This window comes from Terrapene carolina, unplaced genomic scaffold, assembly GCF_002925995.2.
Source record: "Terrapene carolina triunguis isolate 2854851 unplaced genomic scaffold, T_m_triunguis-2.0 Scaffold88, whole genome shotgun sequence".
Taxonomy (NCBI): Eukaryota; Metazoa; Chordata; order Testudines; family Emydidae; genus Terrapene; species Terrapene triunguis.
In genome coordinates this window covers 34,336,862-34,350,489 of record NW_020664439.1, presented here as the reverse complement: position 1 = coordinate 34,350,489, position 13,628 = coordinate 34,336,862, and the positions used below count along the sequence as shown (strand labels likewise).

Below are 13,628 nucleotides of genomic sequence, written 5' to 3'. Positions count from 1 at the left end.
AATAAACATGTTATTTATAAATAAATAAATAAATAAATTAATGACATCATTCTAGTGACCAAAATTTGCTATCTGGTACTGTTTGGTGGTGTAAGTCAGTGGTTTTCAATCTTTCTCGACTATTGTGTCCCTTTCAAGAGTCTGAAGCCCGAGCCCCACTGCTCGGGGCTCAAGCCCAAGCCCTGCTGCCTGAGGATGAAGCATATAACTTAGCTTCACGGGAGGCCCCTGTGGCATGAAGCCCCGGGCAATTGCCACCACATAATGCTGGCCCTGCACTTGTGATCCCCCCCGCCTTAAACCCATCCTGCGACTCCCCGGGGGGTCACGATCCCCAGGTTGATAAACACTGATCTAGATGAGTTGACGTACCTCCTGGAAGATCTCTGCCTACCCCCAGGGGTACACATATCCCTGGTTGAGAACCACTGATCTAAGTGAATAGAGTTTGGTAGTGTCAGGACAATTCCCAGTGGACAGGATTCACTAAAAAGTGTCGTCACAACTGGAACCCTACCATAGTCTGAGCAGAGAGGCGAAGGCCTGAAATGAGCTTTGGAGATTCACCCATCCTCTTAACCAAGATATGACCTCTCCAGGTCAGAGTTGAGTAATGCAGTGTGTGGAAGACAGCACTGCTACCATCCACACTCTGCTTGTAATAACTATAATAATCAGGGCACCATTAAGACAATTTGCACAATCACTAAATTCACATATAAACTTTAGTAGTAGAAGAAGAAACCTATAATCTGGGCTCTTTAGGAATAGATTAAACAAAAAGGAATGTACTTTGTGTGTAGCCTTTTCTTTTCTTAAACTCTGGCTCTTGTACCCAGTAGTACAACACTGATTTTGTTGGCTGAGAAAAGCGAAGTCTTACAGATTTGAGTTGAGTGTTACACCTTCATCACCAGCAGGACTGCAGCAGATCAAGGAGTTGGTCTAGGAGTGTAATTTAGCTGTTCAAGGACAGTTTTAGATATTCCTGTGGGAATTCTGCACCAATGCTCAATGCAGAATTTGCGCAGAATTATTGTTCTGTGCAGAATTTCATCTTTCCCTGGAGAATTGGTGCTGCAGAGCTGCTGGCTGCCTCTAGGGGCTGCTGGATCCAGCAGACCCCATTTCTCCAGCCCCCAAATACAGCGGGTGGGAGGCAAGGTGGAGGGTGCCGGGCAGCTGCAGATCCCAGCATGTCCTGAAGGAAGGAGGAAGCATGCAGGAAACTCCGTACAAGCCTGCGACCCAGCATCAGGCTGTTTCTCTCTCTGGATCCCTGGGGGGTAGGGGTGTGGGTGTCTGGGATGGGGGGGAGGTGCCCCGTGGCTGGGCTGTGGGAGGAAGGGGGTGCGGTGTCTGGGATGCGGGTACCCCACAGATGGGCTTTGGAGAAAAAGGGGTGTGGATGTCGGAGATGGGAGGGGCAGAGTTTTCGCCCAAGATGTGCCCCGCTGGCACATGTGACACACCCAGACTGAAGAACCCAACAAAAGCATAACAGAGAAACAGGAACTGGGTCATCGTAGGGATTTCTTTAACTTTCTACTCCTGGGAGAATCTTTTTTGTTGTTTGTATTGCTACAGACATACTTGCTGACTGGTATTTTGAAATAAATTACTAAAATAATTGAAACTGGTGTGATTATATGGTGTTATTTTGACAAATAAAAGATACAGAATTTTGCAGAATTTTAAAATACTGTGCACAGAATTTTTAATTTTTTGGTGCAGAATTCCCTCAGGAGTATTTAGAGAGTGAGGTGGCTACACTCTGAGTGAGGAAGAGATTGAAGAGTTTGTACAGGGGAGATATGGCTACAGCGGGAATAAAGAACTATCCAGATTGGATCAGAACGCACTTAGCTCCAGAAGCACAGACCTCTACTCTGTGAGTTAAAGGATCAGCACAAAATAAATACTGCAGCATGTGGCCATGATTAAGAGTTCTGCATCCCTCATGCATCCATCCCAATGTGTTCTGTGGATAAGATTTAAAACAAAACCCAAACAAGCATACAGAACTGGGTATCTTGAGAAATATTTAAATACTCACCTATTTTTAACATAAAAATTCATAACAAAGGAGAAGTTAAGGAAGAGGCAGTGGGTGCAGGGGGAAAGTTGGTGATTTGTGCACTCACCATAAGTCAAAACTGACCTTTGAGAAGGTATCTAAATAGTTTTAACCCTGTTGAAAGGACCCACCACCTTACTCAAAACAAAACAAAAACCAACCTTCAACACCAGCTGTTTCTCCAGCTACCACCCTATCTTCCTCTAAACTCATCTAGTGGGCAGTTTACAACTGTTGCCTTGAGTTCCTCTCCTCCAAGTCCAGCCTGGATCTCCTCCAGTGGGCTTCTGCCCACTCTGCTCCATCACACCTGCTTTCACCAGTCATTAATGATCTCTTGTCCATATCTTAGAGCTTCTACTTCCTCATCATCCTCCTGAGCTCTTTGTGGCTTTCAACATGGCTAATGATACCCATTTGCTTGACATGCTCTACCTCTCTTCCCCCGACTTTCATGACACAGCTTGTGAAATCTCACAGGGTCAGAGCCTGAGGTGGTGTTGTGTGGTTATTACTTACAGCAAAATATCTATCATTGGTTGGGTTGGAGAACAGAACTCAACGTGGGGAAAGTCTGTAAATGTTTGTATTTTTTCCCAATCCCAATTTTACTATAGAAAATAATACACCCTGTTTTCCTACACTTGTAGCTCTCTTTTCCCTGAAATAGGCCTTAAGCTAGGTGTAATATTTACTTACCTATGCAGGTGCGTCCATCAGCATGGAGTCTGTATCCCATATCGCATATGCAATGGAAGGAGTCCAGAGTGTTAACACAGCTCTGCTGGCACCCTCCATTCACTACTGCACATTCATCGATATCTAGAGAAGGAAGACAGATGGCGGAGATTACAATGTCATTTCAATGTCAGCCTCAGAGAAGAGACACATTATTTCTCCTGGACAGTAGATAGCATTGATGTGGTGCAGCGCTTACATTGATACATCAGCTGCTGCTGATCTTTACTTCTTTGATTTAATTTGGTTCTGCTGTATAAAAAAAACACTGAAGATGGAAACGCTGAGTTCTTCAAAGTTTCAGAGAACTGGCATTGCCTGGCTTCTCTCTGCTTCTTAAGCACTTGATAATTGGACAGATCTGTGACATGCATGCTTCCTTGGGGGCAGGAAAAATATATATGGAAAGAATTACAATAACCTAACACATATGAGCTTGCAGTCACCACAGGATAAACATCTGGCATTTGAAGATGCTGTATGCAGAGTTCCTTTTGTGTCAAGCCCTTAACTCTACTAATTGGGGTCCTCATGTGCAATGGGGCAGAGTACTGAAGAAGAAGGGGGAAAAGACATAAGAACACAGATAATGTTTTAATTTGTTAATGAACTATTTCTTTCACTAATTTTATCTATTTGGGGCCTGCACTTGCTCCTACTGAAGTGAATGGGAGCCTTAGAATTCACTTCAGTGGAAACAGGAGCAGTATCTTGTGCCACACAACTTCTGTGACCCCTATCTCCTTGAATTCTAGCTGATGTTCTTGATGGTTACCTTAAATTTTTTCCTTTCTCAAATGGCCTAAGAATCATGGAAGAGCTGTTACCAACTCATCTCCAGCTCTGAGAACAAAGCAAGCAACTTTCTATGTCTCACTTCAGAAAAGCACTGTGTGCTATACTCTGGGCTATACCTCAAATTTCTCTCAGATAAAGAGGAAAAATGCCACTGAATCAGCTTGAGAACATTTCTGAAATCTTTTGCCTGACAGTAAGGGTAAGTTGGGAGGACAAGCTTGAGTATATTTGCAGCCATAACAGGTTTTAAATAGATCCACAAAACTGAACATTTTACAAGGTTCTGAAGGGTTTTGGATAAGCAGCTTCCATATCTTTTCAGCAACACTAGAACAGTTTAAATGGCAACATATTGGAGTACTGATGCCACTGAATCAAAAATCACTACAGAAGTACTGAGGGGGCCTTATCCAAAATTTATGGAGATTCCTGTTGGCTTCAACAGGCTTTGGATCAGGTGCTATGAGTGCCCAAAAATGCTTACCTACCCAGCCACACATAAATGGAATGTGGTTGAGGAGCCTGGGTTTCAAGGCAATACAGGCCTTGCCTACACTGGTGGTGGTGTCTAGGGTATGTGTAACTACATGCCACAGTGAAAATAAGGCTGCATCCACACTGTGGTGTGTAGTTACACATGGCAGTGAAAGGCTCTGTCAGGGAGAGGCTCTGGAAAGGTTGCCAGAACCTTTCATTGTGGCGAGAAAAGTCTCTGGCCGTGCCAGAGCAGTGCTTCACCGTCTACACTGCTATGTATACCTGTGCTGGGAGGGCGTGCAGCATGTATTCTACCTTCTGCCATAAGCGTAGGCATAGCCTAAGAGGGAGCCCACAAAGAGGGGAAAGTCTGAAACTGTTACTGGGGGGTAAATGTATTTTGAATGAGAAACACTGAGTAGAGAGAATCAGGAAAATGAGGCCGGAGAGGGAGATTTTTTTTCATTATATGTTTGATGAAAAGTGTCTGGTTTTTATATTCACATTGTTATATTTCTGCTTTGCAATTAATTTTTTATGATTTATGTTTTTAATACTTTTATGTTTATTTCATTAAAAAAATCCAATAAAAATTAAATGAAAAAGGACAAGTTTTAAAGACTCGGAAAGACAAGATTTCCTAAGCTTCTCCTGGCCATAAGGAAATGTTTTGATAACGTTCATTGTTAATACTTCACATGTGAAATTCACTCATCTAAAATAAAGCCCTGGTGTTGACTAGTGTTTAAATTCAGACCGTTTGCCTACATACATCACTTACCACCGCGTCTCTCAAATATGCTGTTTTATTAGGCTACATACTGTATATTTCCTTCTGGCTGGAGACATCTGGAATCTTTTTCTTCTCAAGAAAAGTTGTTTGAAATGTAAACAGTAAACAGAGCATGCTATTCATCTTCATGTATATTATACAGTGTCACATTAAGAATTCATTCATGAACTTTTTCCTCATTGATAATAATACATCAGGAAAGTCACACAATCCAATTCTTTAAAAATGCAGAGAAACTGTGTAAAAATAATTGTCAAGATAATTAAAAGCTACTGTTATAAGAATCTTTTTATCTGCCCAATAAATGATGTTTTTCACCTTAAATCATATGTCCAGTTACCACTAAAAAGTATCAAGAAAAAATAAAAACCCAGAAACTAGTTGCCGAAATGCTTTTACCAACTACGGTAAAGAATTTAAAAACAAAAACAAAAAACAAACAAAAAATGAACAACAAGGTTAAAGAAAAAACTAGGAAGCAGCAGAACTATGAGACATAATTTTGAGCCTCATATTATTATCTGTTTTCCTCAAGGATCTTCATTACTGTGAACTTTCAAGTATACAATAAAAGACAAATTATCTAACATATGGCTGTAAAATGGGATGCCTGCGCTTCTTATTAAATGGAAAGGACACACAAAGGTCAAGATATTATTAACAAAAGGAGTGATTGAAGTTAGAGGCCTAAATCCAGTTTTATATATTTAAATAAGTAACTTGATTTTCAAGAAGGGCTGTGCACCCAAGAGCTCCAACAGACTTCTATGATCCTTTAAACTTTGTTCCTACTTTTCTCAATAGGTCAACATTTTACTTGAGTTGAAGGCATAACTCACCAGCCTCACTCTGATGCACAGGTTCCTCATTAACTTCTCCGATGCTTCAATATTTCTAGTGCTACAAGTCTAACGTCTGCTGGGTGCTTAGCACTTTTGAAAATCAGGCTATTTATTTAAGTGCTTAAGTAAGGACTTAGGCCCCTAACTTTAGGCCCCATTTTTTAAAATCTTGGCCAAAATCCTTGGCAGGCAACGAATAAGTTAATAAATATCCCATTTTTGTTTATTTCAAAGAACACTTCTTTGCCGCCAACAGGTTTTGGAGAGTAATACATTAACAGACAAATGATTAAGTTTCTTTGCAGCAAGGGGAAAAAAGGTGCAAGATCAATGAGTTTGGGACACAATAATTCCATGGTTATCTTCTTGGGATGCTATGTGAATGAAAAAGTTGACAGTGGCAATCCCTTTAGTTTAAGGCATTCTCTGCAGGATCAATATTTTATTAAATAAATGTTGAGAGATTCCTTCATGGACTACAGATACCAAGAAACACAAAAAACACAGCTGCCTCTCATTAACTCCTGCATCTCAGGAACAGGAAACTGCTTTGCCCCCAATTACAGAAAAAAGTGCCATAATTAATTAGTCTATTAAGCATTCTGAGGACCAGATGCTAACCCTAGGACTTGGTCTACACTTGAGTATTAACAGTATAACTATTTCAGATAGGGATGTGATTTTTTTTTTATCAACTAGTAATACTGGTATAACCCCTGGTGCGGACTGAGGCTTTGTTTATACTAGCACTTTTGTCAGTAAAAAATTTGTCACTCAGGGGTGTGAAAAAAAACACCCTGACCCCCTTATAAAATACCTTAGCTAGAACAAAAAGGTCTCATTGCCTTCTCCATCACATGTTTCCTAAACCTCAATTCCCGACCCTCATGTGTTCTGGGGGGAAAGGAGTGGCAGATGTTTCATTTGGCGGAGATGAGAGCCTCACTCAGGCACTAGAGGTAGTGTTGAGGTTCAGCACTCACAGAAAAGGAGCAAGAAACAGAGTTTTTGAACCCTGGAACTCTGGGCATAATCCCAGCCTTCCCAATGGGGAGAATTCCCTGGGGGTGGTGGTGAAAGGGGGAAATAACTATCTAGCAACACTATCTTAGAAAAATAGGGAAACAATTTACAATATATTTACAGAAATGACACAGTAGAAAGGAGCTGAAGACATCAAAGATTCCTACTCAGACCATGCGGTGGTAAGAAGGAACTGGAGAGGCATTGGCCCATACCACTCTTTAGGCCTTTGGTTCAGAGCATGAGGTAAAGTGCATGTGTGGGCCAATGGACACCGGTTGCAAAGAATTCCAGACTCAGACGCATGGGGTGTGCATGTGTACTTACATGTAAAATACACATAGGAATCACCACTCAAAGAAGAATTCAAGCTAACCATGCACAGCTAATGTGACACTTCATTGGTTTGTACTGAAGGCCAAACTCTAACTCTTTTAGAAAAGTTGCACATGAAAACTACCTTACCGCCCGAGGTTTAGAATGACAAGAAAGATGTGTGGCAGCACTGATCTTTCAGTTTTTCTTATAATATGCCATGAGCATCAGTTCGGTTTATCCATTCCAAAGGATGTTTAAATTCCATGAGTGGTAGTTTCACGATGTGAAAATAACGTATGTTCAACCACTTTCTATTCATTTAGACAGCTTTTCTTTGCACAATGTGTGTTCAAAACAATCATTAAATAACATGCATAAAAAGAACCAGGATGGCTTCCTAGTCACTTGAAGATCAGTTCCAAAGGAGATCATATTAGCCTAAAATTGACAAAATAAGCTTTTTTAGAGAGTGCCATTAAGGGACAAATGTATACCTGGTGTAAGGGCTTGTCTACATATGGAGTTAACTGTTTCTGATTAAGTCCATGTGTTGACTCCCTTATTGCAGAATAAGGGTGCCTTGTTCCTGTTTTGCTTAACCCACTGGATTTATATACCCTATAAGAGTGGGTATAAATAAGAATAAGAGTAGAGTAGTAATGAGGAATAAGAGTGTCAACAAGCCCTTATGTTGGAATTACAGTGGCTTATACCAGGTCTGAATTTGAAAATGTTCATGCTGTATTGACAGTTTATAACTATCCACTGATAAATCAATGTATTAACATCAATATTTCAAAATCCTGGATACATATATTTCAATTGATATATTCTACAGTACAGTGGCTTACTATAGTTGGGGGTTTTTGGTTTTTTTTGACTGTATCATTTTGAGATTTGATTGCATGATTTTTGAAATACTGAACATTTGCTTTATTGGTTTGTTCAATTGGAAATGCCAATTTGTCTAGTCCTCAGAAGAAAACATAACAGTTGTAATGGGCAAAGTTTAAGACTGCATAAAAAATGGTAACAAAAGTTCCCCTGAGAGAAAATCAGAATTACTGATTATAGAGAACAACCTCTTTCTGCTTCCCACATACCCATATTGGGGGAATGGGGAGTACTGGCAAAAACGATCAGATTTTAAACTGCATAACTGAGCCATAAAATTTGTATTTCTTACAATTTTTACATATTATGAGAAAGGAAAACAATAATATATATATACACTTGTATAAATAATGTAAGAAGAATAGCAATTGCCTAAGTAAGACAAAAGTAACCATTGAAACTAGAGGACAAGAAGTGGCTTCTTTCACATCTAGGTTTTAGTTTAGTCTTAACCCACACTAATACAATATGTGTCATGTTGTCCCCCTGTCATGGCTGGTCTACTAGAGGACAACAGCCTACTACTGCAACTATCTGATAGAGTTTACTCCCTTACATCAAATGGTAGAGGACTGTGGTGCCGTCCTGACTGTCTAGGTTCAGGCCTGCTGCTGACCTAGGTAGGGAATCATTATAAAAAGTGGTGCCTAGAAAAGCTTCTCCTCACAAGGTTAATAAAGGAAATAGTTTGAACAAATTGTGCTGAAGGGGACGATGGGTACATCTCAATATCTGACACATGAATAAAGTCAAAACACTAAAACACCAGTACTGAGCCCTTCACCCTCAATATGCAAACCATATGTCGTAGCTGGGAATCCTGCAGACTGTAATGAAAACTGTCAGTTCAATTTAAACAAGGTCAAGAAAGAAAGCTATTTTCAATTCAATAAAGAGGCCATTTGAAAGTGTAGACTCCATGGAAGACAAACTTGACAGCTAAAACTATTTCTAATCCTCTTTTTGATATGGAATGGTATGAAGCCTCAGGAGTTGAGACACATCACTGCTTGGTCCTCATAATATGCAGAGAAAATGAAAGTGTCAGTTGAACGAGAAAAAGGGGAAGCATCTGTTTGATAGCTGTGTAAGCCTGTGATATGTAAACTGCTCTGGATTTAAGCAGCCCTAATTAGAGTTTCAAGGCATTCTTCATCAAAAATATGTATATACACACATGAGAATTAAGCAAGTTTTGGGACTGAATAATTTGCAGGAAAGTCAGGGTAAGAGATTAAAATAAGAAATTGGATAATTCTCAAGGACAGACCTCAGAGGAGCAGAGTGACATTTTCACATAGCAGTGAAGAAATGCCTCTTTTTCACATTTCGGATAAGTGCAATTTTGTTCCTTCTTAATCATTAACACAAGAACTCTCTTGTTCAGAATCTTGGAACTGTATGTAAAATTTGAGAGAGGCAGGTCAAAACACCATTAATGTCATTGCTACCATTAAGCATAAAGATACTTTGGCACCACTATGCCACTGTTTGCCTCCAGCCCAACCCATATCTCCCTATGAAATCCATACACATGGGCCGAGATTATGAGTGAAGAATGTTGCCAGAAGAGGTAAACTATATAAGGGATGCAACCACAAGAACCAGTGACCAGAAAAACAAAACATCTGTAGAGGGAGGCAGCAGGGTGTACAGCGAACAGCAGAAGGAGGCGTTGGACCTGGAAAGAGCTAATCCCCAGAGTGGCCAGGAGGAGGCGCCCTGGCAGTGAGAGGACCCCCATGACAGAAGGCTTGTCTACGCACCATGAGAAGTTGAAACAAGACAACACACATGGAAGTTCCACATGCAGGAAGACTCTTCTTAAATTCAGGTGGGTCAAAGTTATCACTATCACCAGCAGGTTTGATGCAACCTTATTTTCAAATTTTTCTAATGTGGAGCGTGCTCATAGAAGCAGCTACAGGACCCTGTCATGCCATCAATTTTTAAACAAAACTTCTAAAATCAGAATCCATTCCCAATTGGCAGGAAGTCAACAGGGAGTTCTGCTTAAAAACGGATAGTGTGATATGGCCTGTTGAACTCCGTACCATTCAAAATCTGCAGCCAGTAAGGGTAAAAGGTGTCAAGAAAGTTGTCCTTCAGTACCTTCTCTCAGCAGGACATGACACAGTTAGAAAAGAAATGATTATGGAATAAAAATAGAGAAAAATAGGCATCTTATGAAAACATCTGCTTTTTGTTAACAGTAGTAAGAATGCCCTCTTGCTGAGCTCAATAAGTGGCTTCAGTACAGCATGGTGGGTAGAGAGGTTCCTCTTATCACACAGTAGGTAGGATATACAACACAGCACTATGATCACACAAAGGTCTTCATAATGTGATTTGTTCTCAGCTTCAGTATATACTCTGTGTGTCTGAAAGGCGAATGCTCTTTGTCACAAACGTGTCCTACTTCGGTTGGAAAAAAGCTTTATGTCATTTTGTGGATGGATTTGTTCTGTAAACCGATTGGAGCATAAGCCATCATGGTACAAACTGATTTGGGTGGTACTGCTGTCCATCAAAATTATTGTATTAAGTGTGAGTCGCTCACATAATGCACCAGTTACACTTCAAAGATTTCTAAACTGAATTTGCTCTTACTTACAGCAGGAGTTGGGGGGGGAGGGATGGGGTGGCAGGATCTGACCCTTCTTCCCATTGATGTAACAGGGAAATCAACCCCCAAACCTCACAGATCTCTGAGAATCTGCTGGAGCCCTAGGGCACAGTTCATCTTCTCCAGTTCCCCATTAGAATTGCTCCACTGGGATTTCCTTTCAGGCACTAGTTCCCGGGGCCCCTCATCAATAAGGTTCCACAGTGCAGATGGGGCTCCTCTCAGGAGCCAACATAACCCCAGGCTAAGTATTAACTCCTGAGTAGATTATCAGTGAGTGGGAAACAATGTATGTTACCTTGGCCCACTTTCATAGATTATAAAGCCAGAAGGACCATTGTGATCACCTAGTCGGACCTAATCTTGCTCCCCACTTCTCCTGACACAGATACCCAAGACCCTGCAGAGAGCAATCTCTGGGATCCAGGGAAGGGAAGGGGAGACATTATGCCATTACAGCATTAACAGAACCTAACCCTACAGTCCATTCATACAGAGAACTTCCAGAATCTGGTTCTAATGCAGGATAATAGCAAAAGCAGAACACTGTCTCTTGTTCCCTAACACTATAGCTGTCAGATTAACTCTTTGGATGCCCCTTTTTTATTAGCTGACTCTGCACACTCCTATTTGCATGAAATCCCCTCTGAAAGGGTAACCATTAGTACAGCCTGCTGAGGGCTTTCTCAAAGAACAGATGAGCACGTGTGCAATGTGTTTCAAGGTGGTGTCCTAATAACTCACAATTAAAACCACCAAAGTAGCCATGTCACTGGATTTTAAATAATCAAGCCCTATATCAGTCAAACCACTGATCTGTTCAGGGGATTGGTCCTGCTTTAAGCAGGGGGTTGGATTAGATGACCTCCTGAGGTCCCTTCCAACCCTGATATTCTATGATTCTATGAAATGTAGGGAAGGATGAAGCTTATTATGATCTTGTTGACAGTTCCATCAGGATCATTTCCTTTGGGCTACTGCTCTTAATGAAAGTGTTGACAGATTTGTGTTTCTTTTAGATTTTATCATGCATCATTTTAAAACTTTATTAAGAGTACATCATAATCAACCCAGGGATGTTTCACTAAAGAATGAGACTCTTATTAGTAGTCCCAGTGAAAAACAGCATTAGTTTCTTTCCAGTAACAAGAAATAGAACAAACTCTCCAGAGTTCTACTTCCCTATAGCTCTGTATCTGTCATTAGTCATTGTTTACATAGCAAAACAGGCAAAACCACAGAAAAAGAAATATTTTTCCTACACTATACTCTCTACTGAAAGGCAAATATGCACATATACTGTAGAAAAATGTAAAAAATGTTTTATCATTTTCTATTTACAATATTCACTGGAAGTTTCTAAACCTTTCTTACCATGTTGGAGTTATTCAGTTTCAAGCTACATTTGAGACATGTTCAAGATTAAGATGATTTATAAGATGCTTTTATTTGCTGGTAAATACTTTTCTAAAAGCAAGCTGTTATTTAAATATTCACAATGTTTGATTCAGCATAAAATTGCTATTAACGAATTTTGGAGACCTTGACCACAGCTTCAATTTCAGACTTACAAAACTCTTCCAACACAATGATTAAAAAAAAAAAAAAGTATGAATACATTTTCTTCCTTGACAACCACAATCGTATCTTCATAATTGCAGAAACGATTACCCAACTTTTAATTCACATTAGTCAGCTGCAACAATACTGCGTTTCTTTTCTTTGCTTTAAAATTTACTAATAATTGTCAATCAGCACAGTGGAATGTTAACATTCTCCATAACTTGTCTTTCAAAACTATTCATAAATGTTAGAAACCAGCTAATATAAAATAATCATTAGTGTCCTAGAAACATCTACAAACATTTTTTCTAGAGTCTGTTTTTCTTCATAGAATTTTAATCTAAATACTGTATTCTGTCTAGAACATAATAGCACAGGTATGCTGTTATAAAGCACTTTTCACCTAAAAACTCAAATCACTTTTATACATTATTTAATTAAGCTACATTCACTTGTAATAATTAAATGTCAAAGCTGATGTGTAAAACTGCATAAACTTTTCATACAAGCATGTTTCATACAAACTTTTTGTGCAAGTTCACACATGCATAAATTGGACTACCAGACAGAAAGAAATAGATAGTGAATGATTGCCATTCTCCCTTAACTCTAAGAAACCAGTCCCTTTCACATATAAAGGAATCTATGGTTCCAGCTCAATATTTCCTCCCAACTGGTATAGTCCACACTCAGTGGTGGGCAACCTGTGGCCCGTCAGGGTAATCCACTGGCGGACCGTGAGACAGCGTTTACATTGACCGTCCGCAGGCACGGCCACCCGCAGCTCCCAGTGGCCGCAGTTTGCTGTTCCCACAGGGACGTGCTGGCCACCACTTCCTATAGCTCCCATTGGCTGGGAACGGCAAACCACAGCCACTGGGAGCTGCGGGCGGCCGGGCCTGCAGAAGGTCAATGTAAACACTGTCTCGCGGCCCGTCAGTGGATTACCCTGACGGGCCGCGTGCGGCCCGGGGGTTGCCCACCACTGGTCCGCATGATGCTTCTCAGATCCTCCCGGACAGTTACAGAATTTAGACGCTTAGTGGAACCAGTCCATGTGATGCCTCTGTAATCAGCACTGACTAGCTCTCCAGCACAACGTAGGCTTGAGCAGCTGAGAGTGTGGAGAGTGTGGAGACGGGAACCGAAACTTGCTTTTGTTGGGGAGGCCCATGATATCTGGGAATTTCCCCCCCTTTTTCTTCTGTCAAACAGGTCATCAATAATTCATCTAATAAGTAAAGTGTGACACAGGATGTCAGTTGTCTAAGGACTATGGATAAGTGTCCTTTAGATAGCATATCCTGCTCTTAACATACCAGAAGATACATTGTATGAAGACGTGTCACATATCAATATTACATACCATGCCAAATTCTTTCTGCCATACCCTGCCATAATTTGACAACTAGATGTAGTGTGAAGCTTGTTGATGAAGTGTCTTGTGAATTTTCAGTCTCGATTTTTGTTTGGGATGAT

At 40.5% G+C, this 13,628-nt stretch overlaps 1 protein-coding gene across 1 annotated transcript in view; it reads right to left on the bottom strand.

Moving 5' to 3' along the window:
- LOC112103668 (multiple epidermal growth factor-like domains protein 6) overlaps positions 1-13,628 on the bottom strand; it is a 262,481-nt gene that overhangs the window by 82,896 nt on the left and 165,957 nt on the right. Inside the window, exon 6 of the mRNA XM_026650034.1 lies at positions 2,777-2,899. Coding sequence (XP_026505819.1) covers positions 2,777-2,899 — 123 coding nt within the window. The remainder of the gene's footprint in view (positions 1-2,776; positions 2,900-13,628) is intronic.